This window comes from Corvus cornix, chromosome 24 (genome assembly GCF_000738735.6).
Source record: "Corvus cornix cornix isolate S_Up_H32 chromosome 24, ASM73873v5, whole genome shotgun sequence".
Taxonomy (NCBI): Eukaryota; Metazoa; Chordata; class Aves; order Passeriformes; family Corvidae; genus Corvus; species Corvus cornix.
Window position 1 is genome coordinate 2,745,911 of NC_046353.1, and position 18,519 is coordinate 2,764,429.

The 18,519-nt window shown below is 49.2% G+C and overlaps 2 protein-coding genes across 6 annotated transcripts in view; one reads left to right on the plus strand and one right to left on the minus strand.

The window, feature by feature from the left end:
• The window catches only part of SORL1 (sortilin related receptor 1), a 46,482-nt gene extending 33,391 nt beyond the window's left edge, over positions 1–13,091 (plus strand). For both annotated transcript variants that reach the window (XM_039564836.1, XM_039564837.1), the window contains exons 35-48: positions 312–481; positions 733–845; positions 1,151–1,255; positions 2,160–2,232; positions 3,350–3,432; positions 3,690–3,786; positions 4,371–4,555; positions 5,025–5,144; positions 5,224–5,388; positions 6,140–6,314; positions 6,746–6,852; positions 7,743–7,935; positions 8,047–8,259; positions 8,841–13,091. In XM_039564836.1, coding sequence (XP_039420770.1) covers positions 312–481; positions 733–845; positions 1,151–1,255; positions 2,160–2,232; positions 3,350–3,432; positions 3,690–3,786; positions 4,371–4,555; positions 5,025–5,144; positions 5,224–5,388; positions 6,140–6,314; positions 6,746–6,852; positions 7,743–7,935; positions 8,047–8,259; positions 8,841–8,908 — 1,867 coding nt within the window. In that variant the 3' untranslated portion in view covers positions 8,909–13,091. The remainder of the gene's footprint in view (positions 1–311; positions 482–732; positions 846–1,150; positions 1,256–2,159; positions 2,233–3,349; positions 3,433–3,689; positions 3,787–4,370; positions 4,556–5,024; positions 5,145–5,223; positions 5,389–6,139; positions 6,315–6,745; positions 6,853–7,742; positions 7,936–8,046; positions 8,260–8,840) is intronic.
• The window catches only part of LOC104692108, a 95,025-nt gene that overhangs the window by 27,465 nt on the left and 49,041 nt on the right, over positions 1–18,519 (minus strand). The window lies entirely within an intron of this gene.

The window sequence follows — 18,519 nt, forward strand, 5'->3', positions numbered from 1 at the left end:
ACTCAAATAGTAAAGTTGTTAAAGTCTTTTTTTTTTCCACTTGGGCCTCGTCTTTGTGGGACCATTAACAGCCAGAACAAAGATAACAAATTTGAGCACAGCAGTTGTATAAAGCTCAGGGGCTTATAAGTCACCAAGTCATGGTTAATTCAGGCTTTCCAACAGCATCTTTTCAAGATTGGTGGTGTGGCTTTACCAAAAAGAAAAACGAGCAGCAACCTTTTAAAATGGTTCCATTTTTCTGGCACAATCTGTGTGTTCTGTGCTACAAAAGCCCATCCTGACGGGAGGGGTGTGGCTCTCTCGCGCAGGATGGTCGGTGAGAGCATCTGGAAGATCTTGGAGACCCACAGCAACAAGACCAACAGCGTTTTGAAAGTCCTCAAGCCCGACTGCACCTACCAGGTGAAAGTGCAGGTGCAGTGTCTGAGCCGGGTCTACAACACCAACGACTTCATCACGCTGCGGGCGCCCGAAGGACGTAAGCAGAGCTGCTACTCCCAGCAGTGCCCTGGCAGATTGCTGCTGCTTTGGGCTAAAAAGTAGAGATATCCCTGCTATGAGCAAAAAGGGTCTTTCCATAAGCTTGGGAATTGTGCTGGATGGGGAGAAAGGGCCATCCACCCCTTTTGTTCCGATTTTTCAGCATGCTTTTCCCCGCACGTTCTGCGCACACCACTGCGACTGGCACCAATATTTCTCTTTCTCACTAATAATTCTCTGTTTCTCTAGTACCAGATGCTCCCCTCAACCTTCAGCTGTCCCTGAAGAAAGAAGCTGAGGGTGTGGTGATGGGCTGGTGGAGTCCCCCCGTGAATGCCCACGGCCTCATCCGGGAATTCATCGTGAGTGCTGCTGCCCGTTGGGGCTGAGCCCAGCTCAGTGGGGTGGGGACAGCAGCACGGGCTGGCTTGCCAGCACACAGCCAGCTGCAGAGAGGGTGGGCCTGGAGTGGGACATTTTGGGGAGGAAATCTGCTGGGAGCATTGGGAAAGTTGGGAGAAGCAATGCTGCAGGGCTCCACAGCCGTGGAGTTCTTCATTTCTCCCTTTCTGAGCTGCCGTGCTTCTTTCTGCCAATATTTTGTCCCAGAGGCACCTGCTGACCTGTGGTATTTTTGAGCCCTCACGCCTTGTTTTGGTGCTCCTAGGTGGAATACAGCAGCAGCGGATCCAAGGAGTGGTCATCCCTCAGAACCACCAAGAACTACACGGAGATCAGGAACCTGCAGGTCAACACTCTCTACACAGTCCGAGTGAGTGTTTCCAAAGCTCTCTCTAAGTGAGCTCTCATTACTGAGTGGCCCAAGTCCTGCACAGCCAAGAACTTGCTAAAAAACCATCTTGTTAAAGCCCTGCCCTTTATGCCAACCCACACCAGGGGCTTGGCATTTGCACTGCCAATGTCTACAGTTCCAAGGCCCTTGACTTGCTCCTTTGTCCCAGAAGGCCAGGCTGGATTACAAAGTCCTCCCTGCTAATTGCCCATTCCAATGTCACTGGATTGCACTGGATGTGGGCCAGAGATAAATTTGGTCCTTGGTGTATCAGAGGGAAAAGGAGCAGATCTGCCTGTGGGGAATGTCTGCACAGGGGAGAGGCTGGGTAATTATAGACAGAAGTAATAAGAATAGGAAATGAAAGTCTGCACAGCGAGCCCTGGGAAATGTGTGCTCTGCCATTGTCCAACCTCCTGAGTTCTTGGGGAAGTTCACAGCGAGGTGGGCTAAAGCCCCTGCTCCAAATCAGTGTTATTCCCACAGCTGGTTGGATCTTTCCTCTCATGGCATTCCTTCCCTATATAATCCATTCCCAAATAAATCTTTGGAAGCAGATTCAGTGCTCGCATGGACTTCCCTGGCATGGTTTAGGGCCCATGGAGTCCCAAGCTCCTTATCTCGATGGACTCCTCAAAGATCTCATAAGAGAGCAGTTATCTGCAGTGAAGCTGCAGCTCCCTCCTCTTAGATTCCTTTAATTGACTTTAAGCAGTCGGCTTTAGCTCTGCATTAAGCATTTTATTGCCGAGTAATTAAGCTATTGTTTGCTTCCAAGTCCTTTTCCCAGGAGCCCTGCCAGGTCCATAACCTTGCTCTAACCTCCCGCTCTGTTTGCACTGTACGGTGTTGCTCATATTCCCTCACCCTCTCATTTCCAAAGGTTGCTGCAGTAACCAGTCGAGGGGTGGGAAATTGGAGTGAATCCAAATCCATAACCACCATCAAAGGCAAAGGTAAATGTTGCTGTTTTGGTCAACTCAGACAAGGTAACAAAAATCAGAGTATCAGCCTGAAGTATCAGCATCCACAGCCACCTCCCTGTCCTTTATTCTCCCTGCTGAGCCTTTCACACTGTTCAACAGCTTTGCCCTTAAAAGTGGCCTGTAAAAAGTGACTTTTTCAGTCAACCTGAGCTGCCTCAGAGTTTGGTGGCGCATCTGGAGGGGTCACTGACTCCTCCTCTGAGCTCTGTGGCTCAGAGGATGGATGTGCTGCCCTGGAAGTGGGCGAGGAGCCTGTCCCCTCTCTCCCAGGCTGCAGACAGGTTCCCTCAGACTTGTGTAGGCCACAGGATGGACAAGAAATTACCAACTCCATCACTCTCACCCTAAAAGGATGCTGGCTCATCCTTCTCCCTCTTAGGTCACAATTTTTGTGGTTCCTCCTTTAGGTCTAGACCATAAAAAACAACCACAGCTCCCAAGAACTATCACAACATCAAAGTGACAGCAGATAAATTCAAACTGCACAGTAAATCATTTCCTTCCCAACCTGTTTTGGTTTTTTTAAGAAAAGCCTTTTGAAGTCGTTTGTATTCATGCCAAGTTTTTCATCCAAACTTATGTCCCTGCATCAAAATTGTCTGCTAATTTGCTAGATGGAAGAAGGGAAAGGAAACACCAGGCTACTCAAAGTGCAGGATTCAGATAATGTGAATTACCTGATGGTTAGAAAAGCAGAGGTAAAAAGAGCAGGAATAACTTCCACTTCAGATTTTGCATGAGTGTTTGGCACCGACAGCTCCTGACCTCCCTCAGCAGCTCCTCGGAAGGCCAGGAGCTGGTAGCTGGGATAGGAGCTCATCCTGCTGAGTTCAGAGGGAAATCCCTTTGCCCAGACCCCTCCAGTTCCAGCCTGCACTGAGCAGGGCACAGATAAAGCAGCTTTTAGGTGGTTCACTTAAAAAATTACATCAGTGTCTTCTCTGAGGGGAACATGTCTTAGACAAGGTTGGGGCTTCCTGTTCTGGGAGCTGGGTGTTACCACAAAAAGCTGTATTTTATCTCCTCCCAAGAACTGTTTTTATTTCTTTGTGCTGTACTAACAGGCCTTTTCTCTCTTTCCCCCCAGTCATCCCTCCCCCTGTCATCCACATTGAGAGCTACAGCGAGGACTCCATAAGTTTCAGCCTAAAAATGACCACGAATATCAAGGTAAGAGTTTTTCCCTTTACCTCTGAGCTGGGTGAATGGTGAATAGTGGCTGGGAGAAGCTGCCACCCACTGAAGCATTGCAATTACCAGTTATTTCATGCCAAATCATTTCTTACTGCTCCCATACTGCCCCGGGGCTCTTAATTGGGATGGAAAATACAATGCAAAGACTGTCAGGGGTCTGACAGTAACCCTGTTTCCCTGTGTGCAAGCACAGCTGAGCTGATGGCTCTGTTGTGTGTCCTTGGGCTTGACAGGTCAGTGGCTACGTGGTCAACATCTACTGGACATTCGATACCCACAGGCAGGAAAAAAGGACTCTGGTCATAGAAGGAGAAAAGTCCATCCAAAAAGGTAAATTCTGCACAAAATGTGAAGTTTTGCTTTGGTCAACACCCAGCAGAAGGATTAATGGGAGGTTATAGGGTTATTTTATTTCTTTTTTTGTTTTGCTACTGGTCGTTTCTTTTTAAACAATTCTGTTTCAATCTGGAGAGGACAAAGCAGCAAATCCTCTGTTTTGAGGACCTGGAGATTTCAAGCAGATTTGGGATTTACCCCCAGAGCTGCACTAGTCCTTTCTCATCACATGGGGTTTTGTTTGTTGTTCCATCTCTAATCTGCCAAAGGGAGTAGGAACAGAACAAGCGTTTCTTGGGCTTGCATACAGCACATGTCCCTGTTAACCCCATTTCTGGTTTGGAACAATCTCAGTGTGGATATGGGAAATCATCTGGGCCCAGGAAAGCACGGGCTGGGTTGGATGCCAGAGTATCAGGTGCTTCTGTAGAAAGGAAATTACTCCAAAGGAATGGAAGCACGGCCCAGGAGAGGCAGGCTCCCGTCTGTTTGCTGCTGCTGCCCCTTCCCTCGTGCTCTCACCCCGCCCTCGCCGTGCTTTGCCTCACCTAATAGTGCCCCTTTCTCTTCTTGCTCAGTGGCCAATTTGACAGCACACACCCCCTATGAAATTTCTGCTTGGGCTAAGACGGAGCTGGGTGACAGCCCTCTGTCTTTTGTGCATGTGGTGACCAGTGGCACAAGGCCTGCGTCCCCAAGCCTCAAGGCCAAGGCCATCAACCAGACGGCGGTGGAATGCAGCTGGACCGGCCCCAGGAATGTCGTAAGGCACCAGCCCTTCCCTCATCGGCCACCCTGGCGTCTAGCTCAGAGCCTCAGAGCAGCACAGAAAACCCTGAAATCAGGATTATTTGTTTGGATTGAATTCCAAGGCCCTGAAAATTTGGGGGAGAATGAGGGAAAGAACCTCCTGCCCTTTAAATAGAAGCAAAGAAAGGATCCTTGTCCTTTTGCTCAGCCACTGATGCAGTGAGAAGTGGCTTAAATGCAGACAGCACAATGCTCCAGCAGCCTTTGAATCAACTGCTGGACCCTGGGCTGAACTCAGGGTTTTGGGTTGGGAGTTCAAAGGAAAGTGGGCAGATTGACCTTGGGCAAGAGAGAGGGAAAAGCAGGAAAAAGGGTCCAGAAGGAAAAGGGTCTTTGCTTTATGCCCCTAAAAAGTGGCAGCCAGTGGATGCTCTGGGCCGTGCCAAACCCTGCACCATCCCTGTTGCGCTCTCCCTCCTCAGGTCTACGGCATCTTCTACGCCACGTCCTTCCTGGAGCTGTACAGGAGCCCCCACAACAGCACCACGAGCGCCCACAACATCACGGTGCTGGTGCAGCGGGACGAGCAGTACCTGTTCCTGGTGGGCTCCCTTCCTCCTGTCCCTCTGCCTGCCGTGGCTCCACCAGGACACAGCCCTGACCCCTGTGCCTCCCTCCCAGGTGCGGGTGATGTCTCCCTACCAAGGCCCCCCCTCGGACTACGTGGTGGTGAAGATGATCCCGGACAACCGGCTGCCACCACGGCACCTCCACTCCGTGCACACCGGGAAGACGTTCGCCGTCATCAAGTGGGAATCGCCCTACGACTCGCCCGACCAGGACATGGTAACACCCCACAGAGCCTTCTCCTGTCCTTGTGCATGCAAAATGCTGGCTCAAAGACAGAGCCTTGCCTTTCTTCCGCTGGAGAAAGCCTGAGATCTGATCTATGCTCCACATAAAATCGTCATCGAAGTGCTGACACCTCTGAGATCTTCATTTCCTCCCTACTGGCCCTTACCTCAGGGCTGTAATGTTTAAAAAGAGCCAGGTCTGGGATATCTGTTGCTGATTAAGTCTAAAAACAGCCCTGGGCATGTGCCAAAACACCTTTCTGGGCTTTGGCTTTGCCCAGGAGGGTAAGGCTGGGCTGGGGCACTGCCTCCCGCCCCAACAAAGCCCGGTTCTGTTCTCTGCCACGCTGGCGTACGCTCAGGTCTCGCTCCATTGAAGGCCAGTCATTTTCTCAGCAAGCTTTCCCCTCCCATTCTGGTCCAGAGACTTGAACAGCAAAGGTTTGGAGGTATAAATCTTCCCAGCAGAGCTGGAAACTCTGACAGGGTTCGCATTGCATCCTTGTGATTCACCGAGAAATACAACCTGAGGTTTTCCTCCTGCCCTCATCTGTTCCACCAACTGCATTTTCTGTATCAGTAAATGCAGATTTTTGGGCAGGGATCCAGAGAGAGGCTTGGAATTTTGCTTCCCAGGCTTTCTGTAAAGCTCAGCCTTGCTTTAAAGCAAATGTTACCCCCCCAGTTTTGCTGAAAGTCCGCAGGAAAGTGAGATTTTTTCCATCCATTTCCTCCCCCTCCAGCTCTACGCTGTGGCAGTTAAAGATTTGGTGAGGAAAACAGATAAAATCTACAAAGTGAAGAGCCGGAACAGCACGGTGGAGTACACCATAAAGAAGCTGGAGCCAGGAGGGAAATACCACGTGATTGTCCAGCTGGGCAACATGAGCAAGGAATCCAGCATGAAGATCAACACAGGTAAGGGCCACGCCGCCCATCCTGTGCTGCCTGCAGGCTGGAGGAATGGTTCTGCAGCTCTTGGTCCTCTCCCACGGCCAAAGCCCAGTTTTGGGAGGCCTCCCAGGGGAGGTGATTACACCCCCAAATAACAGCAGTGGAGAGGAAGCGTCTCAAGTGATATCCAGTGTTTTTCTCCTGATAAATGGAGATGGAAGAACACCCATTTGGCTGTGTACACGCCACCGAGTACCATTACGTTCCTACCACTGAAAAACCCTCCAGTTTCCACGCCACAGCATCCTCTCCCCCAGCACATCCCTTTTCCAAGCAGAGTATTGTGCTGATCCCTAAAAAAACCCACTAAGTTTCAGAAGTGACTCCTGTTCCTGTAAGAGAAAAGTGCCACCAGTGCTACAGCCTCACCCACTGCCACTTTTTCTCCTTTGCAGTCCCCCTGTCTGCACCGGACGCCTTAAAAATCATCACAGAAAATGACCATATTCTGCTTTTCTGGAAGAGTTTGGCGTTGAAGGAAAGTAATTTCAATGAAAGCCGGGTAAGTTTTGCTGTGCCTCCTGTCCTACAGAAAACCCTGGGGCAGAGTCACTGCAAGGCTCCTTCACAGACTCTGAAATCCATCCTGTCCTTGGGGAGCCCTCTAAGAGAGCTCACTAAAATTCGTGTCACGGCTCAGGCTCTGAAGCTGATAGATCCAATCAGTCACCTTTTAGGAACATAATTACTGTCCGAGAAAAGGACAATTGTCCCTTGTGTGAAAGGACTGGGAATAGGATGCTGTCCTGCCGTGCCAGGAAGTCTGAGAATTGTCATTACTCAGAGTTGGATAGAAAATTTGTGAAATGTCTGTCAGAGCATGGGCAGGTAGAAAACTGCACCAAAAAAGCCATCACCCCCCTGAACTCTGTGCTTGGGTGCTCTGGGGTGGGTGCTAAGGACAGAGCGGACCAGACTGACCAAACCAGAGTCGTTTAGGTCGGAAAAGATCTCCAGGACTGGGTCCAACCTGTGCCCGATTCCCACCTTGTCACCAGCCCAGAGCACTGAGTGCCACATCCAATTGTTTCTTGAACACCTCCAGGGATGGGGATTCAAACCTCCCTGGGCAGCCCTTCCAATGTTTAACAACCCTTTTAGTGAAGCAATTCCTCCTGATGTCCAACCTGAGCCTCCCCTGGCACAACTTGAGGCTGTGTCCTCTCATCCTGTCACTTGGGAGAAGAGAAATCTCTCCTCCCTGAACTGGTCAAGGTCCATGCACAGCAGCAGGGGGTCCTGGAGGAGGCTCCACATTTCTCCTTCCCAGCTGACAGCCCAGCAGAGTTCATCAAAGCCAGATCCAGGAGGAAAGCCAAGTTTCAAACCCCTTTTGGAGGGAGCAAACCCACCCTCCGCAGCCCAGTGATTTGGGGCTTGTGTCTCCCTCAGGGCTACGAGATTCACATGTTTGACAGCCTGATGAACATCACAGCCTATCTGGGCAACACCACGGAGAACTTCTTCAAGGTGTCCAACCTGAAGATAGGCCACAACTACTCATTCACTGTGCAGGCCCGGTGCCTGTACGGGGGGCAGATGTGTGGGGAGCCGGCCACGCTTCTCTATGACGAGCTGGGAACGGGTGAGTCCCTATTTTTTCCCTCATCCTCCTTAAAAACACTCCGGGAAGCCTCATAAATTCTTTAGAGGTGTGCAGTTGGTACAAGCAGCACCTGTGTCCCTCCCTCACCAGGTGAAGACTCCTCTGCCACCAAATCCGGCCGCCCCACGGACGTGGCTGCCATCGTGGTGCCAGTGCTGTTCCTGCTGCTGGTGACCCTGGGCATCGGCTTTGTGGTGCTGTACATGAGGCACAGGAGGCTCCAGAACAGCTTCACTGCCTTCGCCAACAGCCACTACAGCTCCCGCCTGGGCTCAGCCATCTTCTCCTCGGGGGATGATCTGGGTGCGTGGCCCCTGGTGGCATTTGGGGACGTGAAATCGGGGGCAAGAATTAATTCTTTTATCGTGGTTTGGGCCGCTCTGGCATCACAGTCTCTATGGGTTTGATCTAAGAGTACAAATCAGGGAATTATGGAGTTGTTAAATTTGGAAAAGACCTTCCAGACCATCAGGTCCAACCAGCAAAAGTTTTCCCAACCAAACATTTTTAGCAAACTTAAAGCCCTCCTTCCAATGCAAATCACTTAAAAATGCACTGGGGACGTGAAATCAGGGTGAGAATGAATTCTTTTATCATGGTTTGGGCCACTCTGCCATCACAATCTCTATGGATTTGATCTAAGAGTCCAAAGCACAGAACCATGGAATAGTTAAGGTCGCACAGACCTTTTAGGACCATCAGGTCCGACCGAATGTTTTCCTAACCAAACGTTTTTATCACATGAAACCCCTCCTTCCAATGCAAATGGCTTAAAAACAGAATGCAAAATGTATACAAAACCAGAAATATAAACCCCAGAAATATAAAATGCAATATAAATGTTGAGGGCCCCCTAAGAGCTCTTTTTTGGGTTTGTTTTCCAGGAGATGAGGACGACGAAGCCCCAATGATAACTGGATTTTCAGATGACGTCCCCATGGTCATCGCCTGAAGCGCATTTCTGACTGTACAAAACCAAATGGTGTAAATATTTTATTTGATAAAAATAGTTGATTGTTTATTTTAAAAATGCACTTTGAGTTGCAATACGTTATTTTTATATGGGCCAAAAAAAAAAAGAAAAAAATAATAATAATTTTAAGAATACACTTTGTAGTAATCAACTGTGAATTGCAGACTAGGTTGGTTGAGTAACAAATTGCTTTGATTTAACATTAATTTAGTCTTACAAGGCTATGCTTGCTGGGCATGCTTTTAAGTCTGTGAGATATTTTCCGTTGACTAAATTGGCTACTCGTTTTATTTTTCTAAGACAAGAATAAATTTATTTAAAAAAGGAAAAAAATTCAGGAGATTATATATGTAGAGAGAGATAAGTAATATAGTCCCTGAAGGTTTTGCTTTTACTTTAGGACAAAAAAAAAAATCCTTTGGAGTTTGTTTTATATGAAAGTATTTTTGTTGTGTTAATTTATTGGGAAATCTGCTGCAGAACAGATTTCCAGAGTCGTCAGACATTGTACACATTCTTGTGTAGAACATGTGCCACTTTATCCTGCAAGGCACTCGTATCTTGGCATCCCCGTCATTGTCCTTGCCATGATAATAAAAACCCTCATTTTCACATATTTTTTCTCCCTTATACAAGACCCAGTCTTTGAGCAATCTTAAGGTACCACGGCACATTTTTTAGGGATGAGTTTTGCTTCCTGCTGCTGTAGGAAGGCAAAAAACATCCCCACACCAAGATGTGCTGCCCAAACCCCTCCTGCTGCTGCCCCTGCCCATCACACGGGGCTTAATTAATCTGGAGCTTACAACCACCACATCACTGAAACAAAAAAACTGCCACTTGCACCTTAAACCACATTTCCCAGGTATTTAGGATACCCCTCCTCCGTGGAGCTTCCCTCAGATGCCAGCACGGTGGTGGGACGGAAGGGGGAGCCTCCAGTGTGTGCAAATACAGATTTTCCACACTCACACAGAGCAATAATTACTGAAAATTTAAATTAATTTGGTCCACAGCAGGGATTTGATGCTCCCTCATTGGAATTTCCTAAAAGCAGCTGTAGTTTTACCTACAGCTTTAGAGATAATATAAATATACACACACACACACACACACATGTGTTATTTTCTCATCTCACGTTCCCAGCAGACACAATACTGGCTGCAGAGCCAAATGCAAATGTCTGCTTGCCACTGTTTGGAGCTTTTATTTTGTGACAGCAAAATGTGCATTTCACCAAAAAATGTGAACCTCACCACTACCTGCCAACCCAGGAGCACGACAGGAGAGGATGTTCAGGGCTCTCCCCTGTCCGTGCTCGATATATGCAAAACTCCTCACCAGGAAATACAGCACACTGTCTTGTCACACTGTTTTTGTTAAAAACAAAGGTATTTTTGCAGTGTACATTAAGTTATAATTGCAGTCTTCCTACAGATGAAGTGAGAGAGGCCAACTATGTTTTGATACACGACTGATCAGTTTAATTTCACAATAGAAAACTGTATAAAAAAGAAGTTGAAGTCTGGATGGTTTGATACTCTAGAGAAATACTGACTCTATTTTCAATTACTGCTGTTAGCATTCCCGGTGACAGATTTTTTTTTCCCCTCCCAAAGCTGGGACCAAACTGGAATCAGATTTTTGTAAGTAGCAGCAAGCTTGCAGAGTTGCAATATTTTTACCTTGTCAGTGCATCAGGTGCTGCTCAGGAGTTGAAATTTTGAGTAAATCAACCCAGTGCACACAGCACAGTTTGCCTGGAGCTACAGCTACACAGAGAGACCAGACTCTGACCCAGAGGCTAAATGAGTCTCAAAAACATAAATCAAAAGATTTTATGCAGGAGAGGAAGCCTGAAAACAGAGATAAAGAGTACTGAACCCCTTCCTTATAAAGTACATATTTTTGGCACAGGTAAATGAAAATTGCAGTGTAGCATCCCAAAATCTGGTGCCTTTCTGCTGAGGGTTAGGAGTGGTTAAATTCTGATATTTTACTCCCCCAGAGTGAATCCTGCTGCAGTAAGATGAGCAGAATTCAGAATTTAGCCCATCTCTGTCTAGCCAGATGCCAAGGGCGACCCTTGTAACCACTTTATATCCTGCAGAAATCCCTTGGCTGGAGGTTTCCAAGCATCCCCTGGGGGACAGGTCACTCCTGGCCACTCCAAAATGCTCCTGGCTCAGGGAGGCAGAGCGCAGCATTTTGGGGTAACACTGTTCCCAAACCCCAACACTCTCGGTTAAATGTAACTCCCTAACACAGCGTGGGCAGAGCAGAGCCCTCTGTGGAGTCACCCCTGAGTGCCCAGGGGTTTGGGGACACTGCAAAGCCCTCGTGGGCACAGCACTTAGAGCTGTCCCCAACGCTCCCAGCCCTCCCCTTCACTGCAAAAATCACCACTGTGCTCTCAGCAAAGCAACTTTCACAGGGCTACTGTATTTTATATATATAGAGATAGAGAAGTCTGGGCTCCAGGTGGGGAGTGAGCGGCTTTGATGAAGTTCTGGGGTAAATTGTATATTTTTATGAACTTTTGAAGCACGGAATCTTGTTCACGGAGACAGGCAGGGGGTGGGAGGGTTCTGCTGTAAATATGGCACGTGGATGTGGATGTACATTTCGTTCTGGTTTCCTTTCAGCAGCCTTATGCAATGTGACATGACTGGCTACCCTAAATTTTGGGAGGTGATTTGGGTTTACTTTGTAGGAACCCAGTGAAATGTTGGGATCTGTATGGAAAACAAGAAAAGGGTATGGAAAATACCCTGGTTAGGAGGAACTTCCACCAGTTAATTTGTGTTTGCATCCATTTCAGATGCCCACAGGTACTCTCAAGTCCGTTTGAACAAAAGACTAAGGTTGAACACTAAAGTCTGTTGAGGTTTTGGACCGTGAGGTTTCTTTTGCTTTGGCTCAGACTTTTTGTGAGGGGTGCTTTTTTGTGTTGGAGCTTTGGTTTTTACAAGAAACGACAAGGAGGTACCATTTCCCAGACTGGAGACCTGACACCTATTAAAGGTCAAAAAAATGCTCTTTTCAGTCTGAGTAAATCCCTTCTGAGGGTTGCCAGCTCTGTAAAAACTCCCTGAACCCAGCGAGAGCAGAGCCCACGCTCCGGGCGCACGCAGGAACCAGCTGGAGCAGGAGCTTCCAGCCCCTCTGGGGTTTGGCTGAGGGCCTGTACCTCAGGAAAACTGCAAGAGGGATTTCTGAGAGGGGTGAAATTCGGGGTAAAACCCCCTGCCTGCAGGTATTTGATGTGCAGAAGGGCTGGCGTGCTGCAAGTTCATGCCCCGGCTCACCCTGCCCTAACTTGTTCCAGGTGCTCCCACCTTGACACAGCCTTAGCAGGAGACAGCTGCAGGCTCAGCCCTGGGAAAAGCCTCTTTTCCTTGGACACAGATGGAGTTACAGACAGGTTTGGGAGCTCAGAGACAGCCAAGAAGGGGAGGGGAGAGCAGAGAGACAGAGCTGGCTGCCAGCATCCACGTCTTGTGGCCTCGTGGCCAAAGGACTTTTGTGTTTGATGGTCACCTTGGTGGTCACCACATTATTTCACTCCTCCTGTTTCCAGAGTGTCCAAAACCCTCACATTATCCGCCAGGGAACCCCCACCCGAGCCAAGGAAACTCTCCCTGAGCAGAATTCCCATTCCTCGCAGGGCAGAGCTCAGTGTGAGCATCTCCATGCTTGGAATCAGAGTATATTTAATGACAAACTTCACCTACCCGCTGATGGAAAAGTAAAATGTCATTTTTTCAGGAAAAAAACCCTTTTCTGAAACAACTTTCAAGTCTCCTTCAAATGGACTTGAGGAGGGAAATGGTGCAATAACTCAGTTACTCTTGGACCCCGAGAGCATCTTCGTTCCTGGAAATAGCTGCAACATTATAATTAATCCTTCCACACCTGCATCAGTCCACAAGCAGCCAGCCTCTAATAGAGGTAGTGTCACCTTTTAATCAGGTTCTTTAAGTGAAGTTTAATGTTGTACTATTTGAATTGCTACTCTGTGTCCTTTGGTTTTTGGTTTTTTTTTTTTAATTCACTGATTTCTGCTATGTATTATTGCACAATTTTGAAGGAAGTTTTGTCTGTCAATTTATTTTTTTTTTCCACTTAATGATAATAATAAAAATGGATTGGGTAAACAAAACAGTTTCTGGTTTCTGAAATTGTTACCCAGCCTCTGTGTGTCTGGTGCAGGAAAAAGGAGACTTTTTTTCTGAACATATTTTTGTTTTACAAAACCTAACAGGATCATAGAATCACCGAGTGGTTTGGGTTGGAAGGACATTAAAGCTCATCTCATCCCACCCCCTGCCATGGGCAGGGACACCTTCCACTATCCCAGGGTGCTCCAGCCTGGCCTCGGACACTTCCAGGGATCCAGGGGCAGCCCCAGCTGCTCTGGGCACCCTGTGCCAGGGACCTCCCCACCCTCCCAGGGAAGGATTCCTCCCTGATATCCAATCTAACGCTGCCCTGTGTCAGTTTGAAGCCGTTCCCCTCCTGTCAGTGCTCCCGATCAAACTGCAGGGACGGGACAAGGGCGATCAGAATCAGGAAAATTGAGCTTTGTGCCGAAGGAGCAGCAGCTCCTGAGAAGTGCCACCCTCATTCCTAACGCGGTCACGTCTGCCTGTCCCTTCCCTCAAGGTCACCAACACCCCCAGACACCCAGACATCACTTCCAGCCTGTCCAAGCTTCACCTCCACGATTGCACAGCACCACCTCCCACGTTATTTTCCGTGCTTAAAACCCATTTCCACAACAACCCCCGTCCCTGCACGGTGCGTGTGCAGGTACAGCCGGCACCTGGAGAAATCCAGCAGGATCTCTGCTGGCAGGGAGAGGTAATGAGGAGGCAGCAGCCTCTTCACACGTCCCTCATTTCCCAGCCCGGATAATTGGAAAGGCAACATGTGATCTTGGTGGACATAATTGAGGCGTGCGAGCATCTTAAGTGTTGCACTTCATTAACACTTAGCTTAAGGCAACGTTAACAAACAGTCGTCCCTTCCTCCCCGTCGCCCCCTCGGTGGAGAACGAAGCTGATTTTTCCGGCTGCCCCTGGAATAGATTGTTCCCCCCGGGAGGTACAAGGAGTTACACCTCATTCCCAGGCACCTACTTTCTGCTGGAGGAAGCCACGCGACTCTGAAGCCTCAGCGCTGTCACTGAGAAAACTTCAATGGAATAAAAGTTTGCCTCCTCTCCTAACAAAAGCTGCAGGTTTTTATGGATAGGGAAGATTTCCACCCTAATCCTTTACTACCTTCACCACAGCAAGCTATAACATTTTTCCCCACCATGATGAGAACCCATCAAAGAGGAAAATTCCAGTTGCTGGAGGAGCTTTGGATGGAGCACAAGGCACAAACCCATCCAGGAGCTGGATCCAGGCTCCCCTCACTCTGCTGCTCCCAAAAATTCTCCTCTTTCCCCCAAATAACACCAGGGGCTGCTTCCTGCAACCACAGGGAGGGGAAGATGTGGATCCTGCCTGCAGGAGCGAGGAAACCAGGTGGAAAGACAGCAAAAAATCCCTTCCCACCGTGGGTTAAGCTTTCCACAAAATCGATGGGCTCTGATCTTGAGGGAGCAGCTGAAGTTCTGGCTCACTGCTCCTCCTTTGAGCAAGCACTCCCAATGCCTTGTGCCAGACTCCTGAACGATTGTGTTTAGCCTTTCTCAGCTGGAAAGATGAAATAACTGAGGAGATTTCACAGCAGAACTCAAGCTGGATTTTGGGATGGAGGAGCCAAGAGCTCCCAGATAGCCCAGCCGAAGGAAGGAAGGAAGAGAAGGTCTGTGGGAAGGAAAGATTCATGCTAACCATCAACATCTTGGCTCCTACCACAAACCTCCCAACCTGCCAAGTGTGGGATGCAAGAAAAATGGCATCTTCCAGGATGTGAGGTTTATTTCTTTCCTGTAAATTACAGGCATCCAGAAGCCCACATCCTCAAACTCTCAGAGCTGGGCTGACATCATGCCCAGAAGATTTTCTCTCTCCAGCCTCTGCAGACTTGGGATCAACTTAGGGAGCAGACCTGGCCTCTTCTATTTCAGAGCACCTGCGTGGGGTTGTGCTGGAAAAAATCCCAGGATGATGGATGGTCATAGAAAAGGAACTAGACAGCAGTTTGGGAAAGAGGGCCAGGAAGACACTCAGTGAGCAGGAGTTCATTAAATTCATCCTGAAGCTACAACTGGACACTGGCAGTACAGGAGGGGAACGTTTTAGAGGTGGAGGACCTGAGGCAGAGGTGGACAAGAAGTGATATTCACGTCACCAAGCCTCTCATCTCCAGGCTGGCCTGGCCAAAAGAGAAGGTTTATTTTCCCTGGATCTTTCTGTAGCCAGTGGGGGGGAAGCAGACGCCCTCCAAGGAGGAATTTGGAACCTGAATGGAAGTTTGGGGCTTGACTGATTCTCAGTCGTTTTTGTACACTGAGGGAATGGCTGCCAGTGCATTTTGTATCTCCCCAAGCCTGAGATCCCCAAGGGTAGCGAGAAGAAGATGGAGAAGAGGTTGGAGGTTCCTCCTGGCCTGGGCTCTGTGCAGGATTCATCCCTGCCCAAGCTGAGAGGGTCACTCCAGGCCTTGTCTGCAGCCAAGGATGAGGCACAGCAGTTCAGAGAGTGCTTCCCTCATCCTAAAATAGGTCAGACTCTCTTTGCTATAACGGGAACTCAACGGCGACTGCCTCACACTGAGCCTTGGGACTGTAAGACACCACAGCCTATGTGAAACGAATCCCAAACCCAAGATCCGGGTGAGAACATCCCCCCTGCAGCCCGGCAGCTCCTGAAGCACACACACCCCGCAGGCTGGAGAGGAGCCCTGGCCAAACATCTCCTCTTTGTTAGCACCCCTTCCCCAGCTCCAGTGGAGAGCAGCGCCGCAGTTCCTCTCCCAACACCCTCCCCAAAGGCTCCCCCTTCTGTGCTGCCGGCCCCCTTTGGGGTTAGCCTGGCTCTCTGAAACGGCACAGCTTTCCTTCCCCCCTGCCGGGGCTTTCTCGGGATCCCTCAGAGAGCCAGGAACAGAAGCCTGGAGGCCAAATCCCAGTTGTGTGTTCAGTCACGGGACCAGCTTGGTTTCCCATCCCCTTTGCAGTAGCTCTATGGAACCCACAGCCAGCCTGTCTCTGTACCCTGGAAATTGCCACAGCAGACTCAGAGCTGGTAAAGACAATAGCGTGTTTGGCTCACTCATCTGCATCAACACCATTTCCAAATGTACTTTTCCCTCCTAAACTTATTTAACCTCGCGACCAAGAGCCACAAGGATGGCGAGCTGTTTGTTCCGAGCCCAGATCTCCCGGGAGAGCAGGCACAAAGAATAGAAGGCAGCCTGGAGAGATGGGAAGAGGGAAAATCCAGAGAGGGATTCGAATGCATCGCCCTTGGAGACCGTGCCAGTGACCTGCTAAGGGTCCAGCCATCATAAATAAATAGGCTGCGTTTATTGTCTGGCCAAGCACGGTAATGCTTGAGCCTCGTCCAGCGGGTGGGACCACGGCCGGCCCCGCTCCCCCGTGCTGAGACAAAACAGATGTCGCCCACCCCGGCCCGTTTTGCCGGGTGATTTGTGCTGCAGCCCCTCCTCGCCCACCATGGATCAGGGGGTTTTGTAAACGCCCCTCCCCAACCCCCCCCCAGAACCAGAGCCAAAAACTTCCGCCGTGGTGGTGAATCCTAAGCACAAGGAGCGACAATGCCAAGGGGTGACAGTGCCAAGGGGTGACGGTGCCAAGGGGTGACGGTGCCAAGGGGCGCAGCCCAAAACCTGTGGCGATGAAAGCACCGCGTTCCTCTCCTTCTGCACAGCCCCACCAGATGCTCCCAGCGGTCCTAAACCCCTCCAAGCCAGACCCCAGATACGTTCGCGGGAGGGCAGAGCTGGGAACCAGCTCTGTCTGTACCAGAACCCATAATTCACTTTTTAACCTGTTTTTTTGGCCGGTTCGGTCCAAAGCGGGCAGTTCCCAGCTGGCCCTACTGCCACCCATGTGCAGTAGATGGCAGCAGAAGCTTTAGTCACTGGCCACCAAACTCGAAAGGATCTCTCCTCCTCCTCCTCCCCCCACCTTTTTTTTTTTTTACTTTTTACTTTTGGTGGCCTCAAAAATTATTAGTTCCAGATGAGCTCCCGCCATTGTAATAGTCCATTTAACCCGATCCACTCTGGGCAGAGTCAGTGCAAGTTCAAATGCAGCATTTTCACGTGTAAACCACACATCAGAGACATTTTTCTGCGCAGCTCTGGGCATTCCTCGTGCAGCAGAAAAGGGGAAATGCAGAAGGTTAAACCTCACACACACGGCCCCGGCCGTGGGCAACAATGGCACTTTGTCAAGCCAGCGCTGCCAGAGCGGGGCTGAACTTCTGAATTGAACCAGGAACCTCAGCACTGCTTCTCCCTTTGAAGATTAGCACTAATAAGCCAAACCAGTGGGTATTTTGTTTTATAAGGAAAGAGCATTTCAAGTCACGTACGCTGCTATTGTTGGACACAAAACATGTTCTGTCTCTGCCTGTGGTGACTCCAGCGACTGCTCCACGCTTGTCTTTTGCTGGGATTACCTTTATTTTTATACTATATTAAATTTACCTCCCACCATCTTTCAGGCCCGTTAAAACTGATGACGTTTCCCTGGGCTAACTACACATATATAGAGTCAAAAAATTTTATTAGCATATTATTTTGTTATCATATTCAGATTTTACGCCTTTTGTGGGTGAAGTATTGAGAAACAATAATCAAAACTAGCAGATTTCCCTCCTACTGGAATAACAGGCGCGTCCCGTATAAACAAGCTCCATGTAAGAGGTGCATTAAATGATTTGTTTCTGGTAAACGAAGACAGCTCTAGCACAACACATGGAAAATTTCATGTTGTTTGCTTTTGTAATTCACTGTACACACAGCCTTTAATCTGAGGATCTCCAAGCACTCTGCACAGTTTAATTAAGGCCCACAACTGCCATGTTGGGGAAGTACATTAAGCGTTGTTATGCTGATTCTTTACAGATGGGCAGGCTCAGGGGCTGAGTTGTGCGCTCCAAACTTCCCTCTCCCCGTCCTGGATGGGTCCTTAAAGCTTTTCCATGTGGCCTTCCCAGCGGCAGCCAGAGAAAATAGCTGAACTTAAAACCCCAACCAAACATGAAAACCTGCTTTCATCCGGGGCTGAGCCTTCCAATGTCACGCTGTACCTGCAAAGCATCTGACTGCATTCCCACTCCCTCAGTTCTGGTGGAAAACTGTGTTTCTGCCATGTGGATCAGCACAGGGCCTGGGTAATTCTGCGATTCTGCCTTAAATACCACCCCCCCCCCACCAGCCTGCCTGCAACGGGTTAAACCCCAAAGCCATGTACCAACATGACCCCAACATCGGGTCAGGAGCCAGACACCATCCCAAACTGAGACCTGCCGGGCCCCAGATCGTCTATTTTGCTGCAGAGCTGGGAAGAAGAACATCCCAGCATCTTGGCTCCCAAACCCCCATTTTTCCACGGTATTCTCTCCTGCGGGATCTGTATGGAAACCGCTCGCAGTGCCGAAGCC